This window comes from Solanum tuberosum, unplaced genomic scaffold, assembly GCF_000226075.1.
Source record: "Solanum tuberosum cultivar DM 1-3 516 R44 unplaced genomic scaffold, SolTub_3.0 scf00464, whole genome shotgun sequence".
Classification (NCBI taxonomy): Eukaryota; Viridiplantae; Streptophyta; class Magnoliopsida; order Solanales; family Solanaceae; genus Solanum; species Solanum tuberosum.
Genome location: NW_006239400.1, coordinates 74,631 through 90,837, shown reverse-complemented (window position 1 = coordinate 90,837; position 16,207 = coordinate 74,631). Strand labels below are relative to the sequence as shown.

The window sequence follows — 16,207 nt, the reverse complement described above, 5'->3', positions numbered from 1 at the left end:
ATAGGCAGAGCTATAATGGAGTTGAATGCCGAGTAAGTTGAATAAAGCTCTCCAAAAGTTACTCACGAACACCTTGTCCCTATCCGTCACAATAGACTCAGGAGTGCCATGTAGGCTATGTATCCTCTTCCAAAATATGGAAGCAACAGTAGCTGCGGTATAGGGATGCGATAGGGCTATGAAGTGGGCATACTTAGTAAATCTGTCAATCACCACTAATATGACATCTTTCGACTTAGACTTGGGAAGACCTTCCACAAAGTCCATGCTGATGTGGCACCATGCTTGATTTGGAACAGGTAGGGGTTGCAACAACCCTGGATATGCTGCATTATCATCCTTATTCCTGTGGCATACATCACAACTCGACACATAATTATTCACCATAAGTTTCATCTTTGGCCAATAGAAAAGTTGTGATAGCCTTTTCAATGTACCTAACTGACCAGAATGACCACCAAGGGGAGTGTCATGGAAAGAGGAAATGAGTTGTTGCCTGAGTGTTCCATGAGATCCCACATATACCTTGCCCTTCTTCTTTAGTATTCCAGCTGAATAGTGCCATAAACTGGGCCCATGAGAGTCTACTGACAGTAGTGTAAGAATGTCATGGACATGAGCATCCTCTTGATAGCTCCCAATAATCTCTTGTATCCAAGTTGGAGTGCAGCTGCTTATAGCCATCAATTTCCCCGTAGCTTGATCATCCAAAGGATCTAGCCCTTCTTGCTGCCTTGACAAGGCATCAGCAACTCTATTTTCTGCACCTCTTTTGTATTGAACCTCGTAATCAAGTCCCAACAGCTTGGTTAAACCTTTCTGCTGAATAGCCGAGGTTACCTTTTGTTCCAGTAAATACTTAAGCTGTGGTGGTCAGTCCTCACAACAAAATGCTTGAACTGGAGATAGTGTCTCCACTTATCCACGGCACTTAGCAAGGCCATGTACTCCTTCTCATAAATTGACTTGCCTCTGTGCTTGGGTGCTAACACCTTACTAAAGTAAGCAATTGGTCTTCCCTTTTGCATAAGTACTACACCAATACCGCCGTGGCTGGCATCAGTTTCAACAACAAACTCCTGTGAATAGTCAGGAAGTGCAAGCACAGGTGTGGTGCTCATAGCTGTTTTAAGGGCTGCAAATGCTAGTTCAGCCTCTGGATTCCATTTGAAGGCATCCTTCTTTAGCAAATCAGTGAGGGGCCTGCTGATAGTACCATAATGAACAACATACTTTCTGTAGTAGCCAGTAAGACCAAGGAATCCTCTGAGAGCTTTGAGTGTTTTTGGTCTAGGCCACTCAACCATGGCTTTAATTTTGTGAGGATCAGTAGCTACACCTTCCTTGGTAATAACATGCCCCAAGTACTCCACTTGTGATTGGCCAAACGAACACTTTGATCTCTTAGCATAGAGTGAATGGTTCTTGAGGGTCTCAAACACAACTCTCAAGTGTTGCACATGATCATTTACTGTAAGGCTATATACAAGTATATCATCAAAGAATACCAAGACAAACTTTCGCAAAAAAGGTTGGAAAACCTGGTTCATAAGGGCTTGGAAAGTAGCTGGGGCATTGGTAAGGCCAAATGGCATTACCTTAAACTCATAATGTCCTGCATGAGTCCTGAAAGCAGTTTTGAACACATCCTCCCTTTTCATCCTTATTTGATGGTAGCCTGCCCGGAGATCGACCTTGGAGAAAATGACTGCACCACACAACTCATCTAAGAGATCATCCACTATAGTAATAGGGTACTTATCCTTAATAGTGATTTCATTAAGGCCCCTATAATCAACACAAAATCTCCAAGTACCGTCTTTCTTCTTGACTAGTAAGGCTGGTGAAGAGAATGGAGATTGACTAGGCTGAATAACTCCACTGGTGAGCATCTCTTTTACTTGTTTCTCCAACTCATCTTTCTGGTTGTAATTATATCTATAGGGTCTCAGACTAACTGGCATAGCCCCAGGCTTTAGTGGAATGGCATGATCTAATGATCTCACAGGTGGTAGGGATTTAGGCTCAGCAAACACCTCAACATACTGATCTATCACCTCCTGTACTGCAGCATCAGTAGGGTCTTCACTTGCATTTGGTATCATGCTCATCATGAACAGGTGAGCGATAAGAGCATGTCCTTTCTTCAGCATTCGGCTCATGGAACCACTGGTGAGCATCTTCAAACTACCTTCTACTAGAGCCGGCAAAACTAGTTTATTCGGCTTCCTTCCAATAATGACACATCTTCTTTCATGGTCAAACTTGGTGGGGTTGTGCTTTTTCATCCAGTCATTACCAAGTACCAAATCACAACCTCCTAAAGGAATGATGAGTAGGTCTTCAATAAATGTTCTCCCTTGCATTTTCCATGAAAAACCCTTGCAATGGGATGTGCACATCACATAGTTGCCATCAGCCACAGTCACTCTCACAGGAGGGCAATGGCTTGATTCATGTCCAGTAGCTTGGACGGTGTGTTCATCTATGAAACTATGAGTGCTACCTGAATCAATCAATATAGTAAGTTGCCTCTTCTTCACAGTACCACCCACTAAAATAGTGTTTTCACCTTGATTATGACCTGTCAAAGCATTCAGACAGACAGCTTGTTGAATCTCTTGTTCTACTACTCCTTCTATCATCACATCAGGTGGTTCATCTGCTTCCTGGGGTGTAATAATTTCACTCATATCAATCTCAGCCTCTGCTTCCCCTATCAAACAATTTAATTGCCTCATTTTACAGACATGACCAGGCCCATACTTCTCTCCACACCTGAAGCACAAATGATTGATTTTCCTATGCTCATACACCTCCGGACTGAGTCGAAATGTTGTGTTCTTAACAGCAGGGTTAGCAGGCCCTTTGTTAACAACCGTATTAGTCACAAGTTGAGTGGATCTGGTACTTGTCTTATTCCTCCTTTGAGCAGCTTCAATAGCTAACTCCTGCATCCTAGCCTTTTCAATGGCTATCTTCAATGTAGTAGGTTTAAACAGCTTAACAGCGAACCTGATTTCTTCTTTCAACGCTCCTATGAAGCTTGACAGGAAATGAGCTTCATTTAGTGCAGGGTTTCGAATGAGCATCTGAGCCTTAAGGTCCTCAAATTTCCCAAGGAATTCATCAACAGAACCTGCTTGGCTCAATTTGTTGAATTCCTCAACCACATCTTCCACTAGTATTTCACCAAAACGACTGATCAGTTCCTCCTTGAACTCGATCCAAGTCACTAACCCTCTACTCAACACCAACGAATGATACCATACCTCAGCCAATCCATTCAAATAAAAAACAGCAGATTCCACCTTCTGTCAAGTATTTTATATTGAACAAAGTACTTCTCGCATTTTCGAATCCATACCTTAGGTTCCTCACCCTCAAAAGAGGGCAATTCCCATCTTGGTGGAAGGATAGGAGTCTGTTGGGGTCGGTTTCTGTTATCCTGAGCTGGAATAGGAAGTAAACCTCCTCCAATGTTCTGACCAGCAGGAGCTCTTTCTAACGCACCCAGCCTTTCTAGAATAAGCTCTAATGTGCCTTGAATTCCAATTTGTGTATTTCGTGCCTCTTGTTGAGAACTCAGCAGATCTGTCACTATTTGACATCTTTCCTCCATGTCGCACCTTATTTCTCCTTTTCCGTAATTCCCAAAGAATGATGGCAGGGACATCATGAAAGATGTAGTTCACCTGATGGTGAACCTTTATTTCCCACCATTGATTTATCACTTGAGATAGGTGCATGTTATGATCTCAACCGAGACCAAAATTCAAATATAGAAATTAAACAATCAACTCAACACTTTTTGGGAATTTTCTGTTATTTATCAAAAACAGAGAAATGGTACTCAAACCAACAGGGAAATTCTAACTAGTAAAAGAAATGAGATTAATATTGAGCTCCATTCAAGAATTGATCTGCAGAAGAAGAAGAAGAGAGGAAAGAATCAGATGAGCAGAGAATTTGAGAGGGAGAAAAGAGCACGAGGAAAGGGCTGAGAATTACCAGATTTTAGTTAGCCTTCTCTCTCGTCTGTGATGTGTATATATAACCATCTGTCCACGTGGCACGATCTCGTCCCTTGAGCTTAATTAACTGAAATAAATCTTGGCCCTTCATTCTTTTATTTACTCAGTTAAGACTTATACTCCTTCCGGACTTCGACTCTTAACGGCAACATTTTATCAGTTAGTTGAGATCATAACAGTGCATGTTCTCCATTCTTATACCTACAGGTCCACAAAAATGTTTCCATGCCTGTTGAGCAGTTGGAGAGTGTAGAAAGACATGGGATATGTCCTCTACCTTTGGTTGATCACAACAAAAACATCTAGAAGGAAATTGAATTCCCAACTTCTCAAAGTATCATCTAGTGGTATTTTGGCCTTCCACGGTTTCCACATAAAAAAAGATATTTTAATAGGCATACCTTTAATCCACATGTAGTTGTAAATCTTATTCACTTCCTGTCTTTGTTTGATATGAGGAAAGGAAGAACTTACTGTAAATCTTCCTGTGAGATCCGGTCTCCAATAAGGTATATCCACTTCTTCTTCCTCCTTTGGTGAATTAACTGGATTGAGAATGTCTTCTACTAGTTTTTGAGGAAGTAGGTTTCTTAGTGCATGTTCATTCCATTGCCCTGCCTCATATACTTCCTTGACTAGAATTACTGTTTGATCATATTCTACACCTGCTGGATGAGTTTATGAAGTGCTCCTTTCCCTGTCCAGTTATCTAGCCAAAAGAAAGAATTTCCTTGCCTTATTAACCACCAAATTTCAGATTCTGCCTCTTCTCTCACCTTGATCATCTTCTTCCATACATAAGTACTTGTCTTGGTTTCTACCACCACAGCATGATGTCTTTTAAGATATTTATTGCTCATGTAGTTTCTCCAAAGTGATTCCTTTGTCTCATGTTCCACCATAATTTAGCAAATAAAGCTTTTGATATGTCTTGTAAGCTTCGGAAACCTACTCCTCCTTCCTCATATGGATGACATAATACTGTCCAAGTTGCCCAATGTTTACTAGAATTTCCCACAGAATTGCTCCAAAAGAATTTAGCAAACATTCTATGAAGTTGAGCTATGACTCCCGCAGGTGGGTCACAAGCTGACAACAAGTGGATAGGCATACTTTGTAAGACTGATTTAATCAGGGTTGTCCTTCCTCCAATAGATAATAACTTCCCAGTCCAGGAACTTAATCTATTTTTCACTTTGTCTAGAATCTCTTTATAGAAGATATTTTGTCTTCTACTATAATACACTGGCACACCCAATTAGGTGAAGGGAAATTCCTTTCTTGGGATCTTAGTCACTATGCACACCTGGTCCATCAAATTTTGGCGAGTCTGATGATGCATGAAGACTGCACTTTTGGATTTGTTGACAAGCTGCCCACTAACCTTCTCATAATTTGCCAGAGTATTCATAATTAATTCTAATGAAAATTTATCCGCTGAGGCAAAAATGATAGTGTCATCTGCATATGCTAAGTGATTCACATAGGGGCTTCATTTCGGCATTCCATACTCCTTATATCTATCATTTTGATGCAAAGCATTGAGGGCTCGAGATAGGCATTCAACAGCCATGATAAATAGTGTTGGTGATAAAGGATCACCCTGTTTAATCCCCCTGGTAGATTTAAAAAAGCCTCGAGGTTGTCCGTTGATAAGGATTGAGTACCAATTATTGGATATAATCCTGTACACCATATCAGTCAGGATCTCTCCAAACCCCATCTTCCTCAATATTTTGGTTAAGAAAAGCCATGACAATCTGTCATAAGCTTGTCATGTCTAGCTTGATGACAACATTAGCTGGTTTTCATCTTATTCTGATGTCATGAACAATTTCTTGAACTAAAAGAACATTTTCTACAATGCTCCTTCCTTTGACTAATCCTGACTGTTGTGGAGATATTAGAGTTGGAAGAAACTTTACTAGTCTCTCATGGATGATTCTCGAGAAAACCTTGCTGGTGAAATTACTTAAACTGACAGGCCTCATGTCTGAGAAGGTAGTGATATCTTTCTTCTTAGGAATTAAAGCTAGATTTGTGCAAGTAATGTACCTGGGTAATTCATGTCCACAGAAAAAAGACTGCACCATTTTTGTCATGTCTTTGGCTATTATGTTCCAGCAAGCTTGGTAGAATTCCCCTGTGTATCCATACACATCTGGACCTCCTGTACTATCAGAATTTAATCCAAACACTACATTTTTTACTTCCTCCTCATCTGGCATCTCATGTATCTGTGCATTTTGATCTTCGGTTATCATCTTGGGAATGCACTCTAACATCTCAAAATCAATATTGAGATTACTTTCAGTGAACTGGTCAGTATAGAATCTAATTGCCTCCCGGGTAATGTCTTCTTCTATATCTAGCCAGTCCTCTATTATCTTGTATCCTCTGTAAGTTCAGTTTCTTCCTTTTTCCATTAACATGTACATGAAAAAATTTAGTATTCCCATCTCCATCTTCAAACCACTGCATTCCTACCTTCTGTTTCCAGAATTTTTCTTCTATGGCATAAAATTTGATTAAATCTGCTTGTACCTTTTGAAGTCTTTCTCCGTTAATGCCTGTTGGGTGTGTTTCAAATTCTTGCTCACGGACTTGCACTAATTCTTCTAGTGTAGCTATTTGCTTGAAAATGTCACCATAAGTGTCCCTACTCCACTTTGAGAGTGCCTGCTAACCTTTTTCAGTTTGTTATGAAAGTTAAAAAAGGGATCTGAACTGTAGGATTCCTGCCAGTTATCTGCAACCACCTGCTGGAAAGTCTCATGCTCCACCCAAAAATTCAGAAATCTGAATGACTTTCTTATATGTCTCATGTCTGTTCTAGTTGTCAATATTAAACGATAGTGGTCAGATCCTTGTATAATGAGGTGTTCAACTTCCAAATTAGGGAAACTGATTTGTAAAGCTTGATTTCCTAAGCATCTGTCCAGTCTTTTGAAAATGCAAGTTGTGTCTGATCTACCATTCCACCAAGTATATATACTCCCTTTAAATCCCAAATCTACTAGTTGACAAGTGTTTATACAATGAACAAAATCTTCTGTTTCATTATATTGCACGGGTAAACCACCATACTTTTCTTCTTCATCTGTTATTACGTTGAAATTTCCTCCTACCACCCATGGTAGAGACATGTTTGCTGCAATATCATGTAAGTCGTCCCACAGTGCTATTCTAGTTTGTCTATCAGTGCTAGCATACACAATTGTTACTTGTAATTCTTGTCCATCATCATTGTTTGTAAGCTTGAAGGATATCAATTGTTCCATGTCTAGTTGGACTTCAATCTGGAATCTTCCTTCTACAAATAACCAAATTTTACCATTCACATTGTGATAAGTTGTCCCCATATCAAGCCAAAGTTTATACATGTCAATATGTCTGTGATGTTGAAATGGTTCCAGAAGTGATATGAAATTAAAGTGTTTCTGCCTGTGCATCATTATTACCCTCTCAAAAGCATGTTGAGTGTTAACATGCCTTATGTTCCATATAATTGAACAAATCATTGAGCAGTGGTTTTGGTACTAGCTGTCCTTGTTTGTACTCCTTCTTTTAACTTAGGAGGTACACTTTTATCTTTGTTTTTTTATTTGTTTACCATCTTTCTTGGCCTTTGCAAGCAATCTAGGAGATATATCACCTTTATTATGTATCGATATTGTATCTGTGGTGTGTTCTAATTCATTATCATCTCCAATATCTACTTCATTGTTAGGAACTTCTAGCTGCTCCACTATAGCATCTGTTTTCATCTTTGTATTTCTTTCTTTGCTGTTTGCAGTGTCTTGATTGATTTGTGTTGAATTTGCTACTGATGATGATTCTGTCTCCACTGAAATTGCAGGTACCTGATCCCCCAATGATGATTGCTTGTGGTCTGGTGGTTCTTTGGTCTTATGTATCTCTACTAAGTTTTCTGGACTGGTTGGTTGTATGTCAATCTACTGAGTGTTATTAGTTCTGCCTTGAGGTTCCCTGTTTGATGAGTTTCCTGTGTTCTCTATTCTGTTGTATTTTTGTTGTACTCCTTGTGAATCTTTACTGCTTATAGATTGTATGGACACAATTGTATTGGATGTATTCTCTGTTTGCTTGTCGGCTAACTTTGTTAACTCTTCTGCTTGAGTTTTGTCTAAACCATTACTTTTTTCCTGCCTTTTTTTTCCAAATGATGCTTCTACCCATGGTTTGGATGTCTCTTTTTTATTAGATTCATTAGTTGATAGATCATTTGTTATCTTCTTTGTGCTTTTAGGTTTTTCGTCTGTCAGATCCACTAATGCCTCAAACTTGTTAAAGGTATTAGTATCGTTGATTTCTCTTCTCTCCTTGTCGTGCTGCTCATCCTTGTATTGCTCTTGTCCTTTTTCTTGATTCTCCTGAATGGGTTCTAGTTGTTTGTCTTTATTTTTCTTGTTTTGGACTACATTCAAATTCTGATGTATTAACCTCCCATTCTTGTAAACTCCATTCACTTCTAGATCATTGGTAGGCTGTTTCTTATTAGTCTCCTCTTCTTTGGCTGTGTATTTATCATCAGTCTTAACTTTGTTTTCTTCTTTCTTTGGTCTATGTTCTGGATGTAAAATCCAGCATCCTTGTAAGTTATGAGTCCACTATTTGGACTCATTTAGGCTTTATTTTAATAGATTTAGTGTCCTCAAATGCATATTTTGTGTCAATAACTGATATAAATCCTTGAATTTCAGGTATTTGGATTGAGGAACAAAGCATGGACACTAATGAGCAAAAAGGAACAAGGCAGCTGAAAAGACGAAGAAAAGAAGGCCTGAGGATCGCCTAATCCATTGGGCGAATCGCCGAATGGCTGATGTCTCGCCTAATGTTCCAGTGTGCCAAGCCCTGAAGGAGAAAATCAAGTAGGCGATCGAATGGAGCAGTCGGCGAGTCGGTGAACAGTTCCGCGATGCAGTACCATATCGCCCAAAGTTACAGAGCTTGAAGATGCTGAAGGCCAAAGCAAAAAGGCGATGAAATTGACCAAAGGGCGGATCGTCGAGTGGATCGGCGATCCCGATTTACGGTGCCGAATGGTCCTTCGCAACACATTTTTTGACAACTATAATACATTTTTAAATTCTTAGTTAGTATGCAGTCTAACATTTAGTTTTCAAGTTGAGAGCTTAGAACTGAGTTTTTTTTGGAGATAAAATATTTCCTTAGCTTTGAAGATTTGAAGATTTCCATTTCTGAGAAATTGGAAGTGAGTGTTGAAGATTCTTCATCTTAGACCTTTGTAAAGACAATATCAATCCTATCCAGTTGATGGAAACACAACTTGGTAATGATTTTTATCTTTTTATGATGTCTAGTTAAAACTACAATTCTTGGGGTGTGATTATGGGTTGATATAATTGTTGGGTATTGTTAATTGATAGTTTAATTGCTGTTTAAAGGTGTTTTCGTTCAGTAATTGTGGTTGAATTTAATGGGTTGTAGTTGCAAATACAATCTTAACTTCGTGTTTTTGGCTTGCTCGAGAGAGAGATTTTAAAACAAAAATTACTGAATCGATGGTCTGTGGGTATTGGGTTGTCATGAGTTCAGCTCGAGAGAGTGAACCCTAAACCCTTTTCCACATATTCAACTTGAGAGAGTGAATGGACTTAAAGCGAAGGTTGTGCTTAATTGCTGCTTATTGGTGTTCAAGAGAAATCAATTTTATTCGGGGTAAATTGTTCGAGAGAAAGTTTATCTCCACTAAAGTCTAGCTTAATCACTGATTCACAATTGTTTACTATTAATTGCAATTACCCGGTTGTCTATCTTAGCTCATAATCCTATCACATACCAAGAATCCCGTCTCTATAATTGTTCTTTTCGTGTTATTCGCTGTTTTAGTTGATAATTGAAACCAACCCCTCTGATATTTGACACTTGTGTCACTTATAATTTAAACCATGTTTTTATTCGTAAATGTTTTTAGCTATGATTGAGTTGAGCATATTCTTACTTGCCTATTGATTCTCAATTACGAACCACTCCCTTGGGACTCGACCCCAACTCACTAGTTGGGTTATATTACTACTTTACGATCGTTGGCACTTAATATTGGATGAAGTGTCCTGATACGTGAAATCAGTAAGTCATGCCCTTGTAGACTACAATGTGTGCAATACTTTGGAAGGTAATCATATTGGATTCTTTGCCACTTTGATCTCACTGCTCCTGTTTCTTCTTCCACAGAGTTTATCTGAATTCTCTTAGGCAAATACTTGAGTAAATCGACTTCCACTTTTATCCGTGCGTAACTAGGTCTTGTTTGATTGTTTGTGGCTTTGTCAATCACTAATGGATTTCCCACTGCATTAGCTAGAGAGAATAAAGACTATTTGTCTAACAGATTTGTTGGCAACCCTAGAAACGATATCCATGCAATTGCAATAGTTATTTCCTCTGCTGGGTTGAACCAAGGATCCCACTTCAAAATCGCAATGGATAATATTTGTTTCTCACTCGTAATTCCCAAGCTTTGGCCATCAATGTTGCATAGTCTTCCAAGAGTGATAATCTGATCCAGGACCGACCCAACAACATTGGGGGCCTAAAGCCAAATCATAGAGAGGGGCCTTAAAAAAAAATTAAAAAATCATCCTATATACTTTTACTTAAAATCTACTTTTCTAGCTTTTTTAGATGCGAATTCATTAATTACTGTTTTATAATCGATTTGTTTTAGTAATTCTTTTTCAATTGATAATATAGCTAATCCATTCAATCTCTCTTGAGACATTGTTGATCTTAGATAAGATTTTATCAATTTTAGTTTCGAAAAACTTATTTCGGCTGAGGCAAAGGTTACAGGAATTGTTAACATTATTCTATAAGCAATACATGCATTAGGAAAAGAATAAAGTTTTTTTTATTGGATTGAGTATTTCCATTAGATCATTATTTTCTACTTGTATTATTTCCCTTAACACTTTTAATTCAAAAAATAAATCTAAACCATTAATATCAGAATAACTATTATGTGTTAAAGAAAGTTCAAGGTTAAGACAATGTTTTTTTAATTCTCATCATTTAGTGATCTCAATTTTTTACCATTAAGTAAGAAACCAAAAATATTTTCATATGCTTCAAATTGTTCAAATCTATTTTGAAGTGAAAAAATAGCTTGATCTACTATATATATATATATAAAGTAATCAACTCTAAAGATTCTTCAAGAGACTTTGTGATTTCATTATCATTATTTTCATCAAATCGTTTCTTTCTAAATGTTATGCGTTTCTTACGAAATTCAGGTTCTATATTCATCTCATATGCAATTTTCTTAGTAGAAATCATAGCACTCACAAATCCTTCTTCTCGATATTTTTTGAAAAATGAAATTAGGCTTCTTCACTGATCTATGGCAACATCAATATGCATATCCTTAGATTGTAAACTTTTACTAATTGAATTAACTAATATGTCATACCCAATAAAAATTCAAAATTTTCAAGCTCATATGTTGCTAAACAAGTAGCTTCACTTTTAGTTTTTGGATCTTCACTAACTTCTTCTATTTTCAATAAAGCATCTCTTATTTGTAGAGCTTTAAATCTTAATGCTTTAATACTTTCAACACAACTTTCCCAACGAGTTTGTGACAATGATTTAAGAGTTAGATTGGGTACAAAATCTTTTAAAAAATTTCATTGCTTGGTAGAAGAAGCAAATAGCGTATATATATGTTGTATCACTCCAAAAAATGAGACAGCTTTCGTATAAAAATTAGCCATATCACAAAGTACCAAATTTAAATTATGACAACCACAAGGTGTATAAAATGCTCTAGGATTTACATCGAGAAGTCTTTTTTGCACTCCTTGATGGTTTCCCTTCATATTTGATCCATTATCATATCCCTGTCCTCTTAAATTATCAATATCAAGTTCAATATATTTTATCTCATCTATAATAACTTCAAAAGGACCTTTTCCACTTGTATCATCCACTTTTAAAAATTCTAAGAAATATTCATTAATTTTTATTGGATTAGTTGAAATATTCACACTCCGTAATATAAAAGTCATTTGTTCTTGATGGCTTGCATCCGAAGTGCAATCAAGTATGATTGAGAAATATTTTGTTTCTTTAATCTCTTTAATAATTTTATTCTTGACTTCACTTGCCAATAAGTTTATCAATTCATTTTGTATATTATGTCCAAGGTAATGATCATGAATTTTGTCGTGCTTAATTCGCCGAATATGTTCTCGCATAACTGGATCAAATTCAGCAATCATTTCAATTAGGCTTAAAAAATTAGCATTACTTTCTTGATAGATTTTTTCATTTGTTCCACTAAATGCCAAATTATTTTTCCCAAGAGTTTTGATCACATCAATAATTCTTGACAACACATTTTTCCAGTGTACTCTATCTCTATTAATTTGTTCCTGCACATTTTTATCAATTGTTATGTTTTTATGCAATCTCATTTCTTAATCAATCCACGAGTTCATATTAATAATATGTTCGTTCGTTACTTCATGAGCTTTAAGCTTAGCACTAAGATTTCTCCAATCAACACTACCTTCATTAGCTAGTTTATTGTTACAAACAACATAAGTTATGCTAAATAATTTACAACAAAAACAAAAAAACTTTATCCAAATCGTTAGAGTAAATTAACCATTTTCTTTCATGTTTTTCTCCGTTTGCCAATTTTTGAATATAGTGTGTTGTAGAAAAATGTCTTAAGTGTTTATCCTTTGGAAAATTTATATCAGTTATTCTAATTGGTCCATTTTCTACTAATAGATCTCTCAATTTTGTATCTATATTATTCCATTGACTTGAGTCATATATATTTTTAGGGATGCAACTATCTCAATTACTTAGGAGTTCTTGACTATTGGGAACGATGTCACATTTTTCACCAACTTCTTCTAGATTTTCTTCTTGGATATTATTATCATCTAACTCAATTTGATTAGTGACTTATTCATTTGAAGAACATCCTCCAACATTATTTGATTCAGAATTTTTATTATTTGTTAAAAATCTATCAAGGGCTCATTTTTGGGATTTATTTAATTCTTCAAATTTTCTCTTTTTCTCTCTTTTTGTAAAACCAGGATCATATTTTCTAGTTGACATATTTAAATTAAATAAATTGTAATAATAACTAAAACAAGAATATATATGCTTATAAACTAAGAATATCAACAATAACAAATTTTTAAGAAAAACTATAAAATAAAGTTAGAATAATAAAACCAGACTCACGAATTTGATAAGTTGATATAACAATATCGAAATAGTGGTGTGTTTCTTAACTACTTCAATATAACGATTGCTTGTTGCACTTCTTGAAATCCGAAGAAGACACCCAAAAGTAAATTTTGTTCTTTTGTAACTTGTAAGCAATAGTAAATCAAAAGATTTTGTAGGAGAGAGTTCAATATTGAGAATAAAAATAATGAAATAGAGAATAAAAAGATGAGTATTAAGTCATATAATAATATATGGTTAAAGTCTTGGGAGATAAATAATGAAGCATGATTTCCCACTCTTGGAAATTATTCCCAAAAATTGTTCATTTCCCTAGACCCTAATTAAAACTAACGGCACTTTACCTTTTTTTTTTTTTGCACGTTTATTATTCCCAAAAATTGTTCCATCCATTCCTTAATTAAAAATTATTAAACTAACAGTACTTTTACCTTCTTTTTTCTTTAATTCTTGCATGTTTTTTTTTTCCACTTCTTGCACCTTTTTTTTTAAAAAAAATTTAAAAGTAAATATAATTTTTTTTAAGTTTATATAGAAGTACTTTTTTTTTTTTAAAATGGGGGTCCCCAAAAATATGGAGCCCCAAGCGGTGGCTTTAGTGGCCTAGTGGTTAAGACGGCCCTGATCTGATCAATATATGCCTGTCTTCTAGGAATCCAATGTCGCATGGTCCTTTGATCTCCAATTGAATTGGTATTGTCTTCCTCAATTCAATTGGAGATTTTGCCTTACAGTTAACTTTTCAAACTCCTTCTTGGTCCAAGTTATCGTTGGTTCTCCATGCAATAAAGTAATGAGTTTTATCTCCACAGTCTCTTCAAATTGTTGTGCACTACTCTCGCATAATTGAGAGTAGTAGTGTTAGTGTTGGAAACTGGAATGGTGGTGGGCAGACCAGACCATTCCCTGGAGAGGATTGGCCGCCGGCCATTCTATTGAGAAGATTCAGTGAGAATTAGGGTTGGAAAAAAAAATCCTCAAATAAAAAAAATAATTAAAAATTAGGCATACTAATTAGCATGATTTGTGGATATGTAGAGAAGAAAAAAACTTGTCCAGTATCTCAAGTTCTCAAATACTAAAAAAAACTAGTATTTGGGCCAAGTTATAATATTTGGAAATTTTAAAAAATTCAAAAATTACCCCAATTTTTATATTTTATAAAAAATACTCATCATTTATTAATTCCAACTAATATTTTTACTATCTCCTCCGAAAAAGTTTGAGTTCTAATTTGAGTGATAAAATTGAGAAAAAAATAATAATTTGTGTTTAATGGGTTATAATTATAACTGAACCAATGAAAAATTTGAGTATTCGATTAATGTATTGTCTTGCATATATTGTTATTTGTTGTTGTTGATTAGGGGTGTGCATGACCGGATTGGTTCGGGTTTTTCAATTATCAAACCAAACCATTTGTGTCGGATTTTTTAAATCTATAAACCAAACCAAACCAAACCAATAAAACTCGGGTTTTTCAACCTCGGATTTTTTTGGGTTTTTCGGATTTTTGGGTGTAAAGTATTCATACAAACAAATAATTTACTTGTACTTCAAATATTTCTTTAGTCCTACCAAAATACAACTATCTAAGGTGTTTCTTAAGAAAATAACACAAAATATGATATGAGTAATGACACTAAAATATCCAACAAAAAAATAATAATAATAAAAATCGCGTAAAACAAATATTGCAAATTAACAAGTCATAATGAAAATGATCATAATTTAAAAGTACTAAATCATGCTAAAATAAGTTTAATAAGTATTAGTTACATGACTAAATATTAAAGGAAATTAAAATTAGATTATGTATTTGAATTGTCTAAACCAATGTAAAACCAAAGAACAAATATTCAATATTATTGTCATTCTTCGTGTTGAATTGATTTTCTTTTTTGCATTAGTATTAATTTGATTTTGATTTAAGCTTTATTATAATTATCGACATCTATGGACTATAATCTTTATTGAACAATTCAGAATTCTAAGTTTCAACCTTGAAATAATATATTAAAAGATAAAAACTATGAAAAAGTATAAGAAATATTTAAAAATTATATCAAAGTAAATATTTTTATGTATAAAATAAAATTTTAAAATTATATATATAATGTCGGGTTGGTTTGGTCTCGGGTTGTTTTTTTTTTGTTAAAATCAAACCAACCCAAATATAGTCGGTTTTTTTTTTCAATACCATACCACGTCAAACCAACCACTAGTCGGGGTTTTTTTCTCGGTTTGACTCGATTTGCAGTTTGGTTCGAATTTCGATTCGATTTTGTACACCCGGCCTATTGTTGATTATTATTAATTATGTTATAAGGTTATTTTTTAATAGAACATATTCATTATAAAATGATAATACAAAGTTATAGGTATTTTAAATAATTTTTAGAATTAAATCATATTTTTTGAAATAGTAAAATATTTTTAGAAAAATTTGGGGCCAAAAACTTGGTGAAACTTCACCAAAAACTTCACCCAAATATTATTTGCCAAGAATATTTGAGAATGTGGGTCCAACACCAGCTAAATTGGAATGAGGTCCCTAATTTTTTAATTTTTTTTAAATTTTTTGTTTTGTTTTGCAAATCGTGCATGTTTCAACGAGTTTGGGATATGCAATGTGAAGATTTTGTTGGTATAAATATCTAAATTTGGGATATGCAATGTGAGAATTGTTCTTTTTTAAAAATAAAATAAATAAATATTCGGTTGTTTTAATTTATGTGATATAATTGAAATTTTAAGATTCTAAATTTTAAATTTTAATAGTGAATTTGGACATAGAAATTTTAGAGATAAACTTGATATATTTGGAAATTGTGTAATAGATATTATAAATCGCAATAATATAATTAACAACTTAAAATATTTAAAAGACATATAAAAATATATGATAAAAG

At 34.9% G+C, this 16,207-nt stretch overlaps 1 protein-coding gene across 1 annotated transcript; it reads right to left on the bottom strand.

Annotated features, from left to right (window-relative positions):
• Window positions 1–5,842: 5,842 nt before the first annotated feature.
• On the bottom strand, window positions 5,843–7,801 carry LOC107058280 (uncharacterized). Its single transcript, XM_015303811.1, has 4 exons — window positions 7,648–7,801; window positions 6,722–7,347; window positions 6,579–6,604; window positions 5,843–6,431 (listed from the first exon to the last, which is right to left on the bottom strand). The coding sequence occupies exons 1-4, from the start codon at window positions 7,799–7,801 to the stop codon at window positions 5,843–5,845; spliced, it is 1,395 nt and encodes a 464-aa protein (XP_015159297.1).
• Window positions 7,802–16,207: the final 8,406 nt, after the last annotated feature.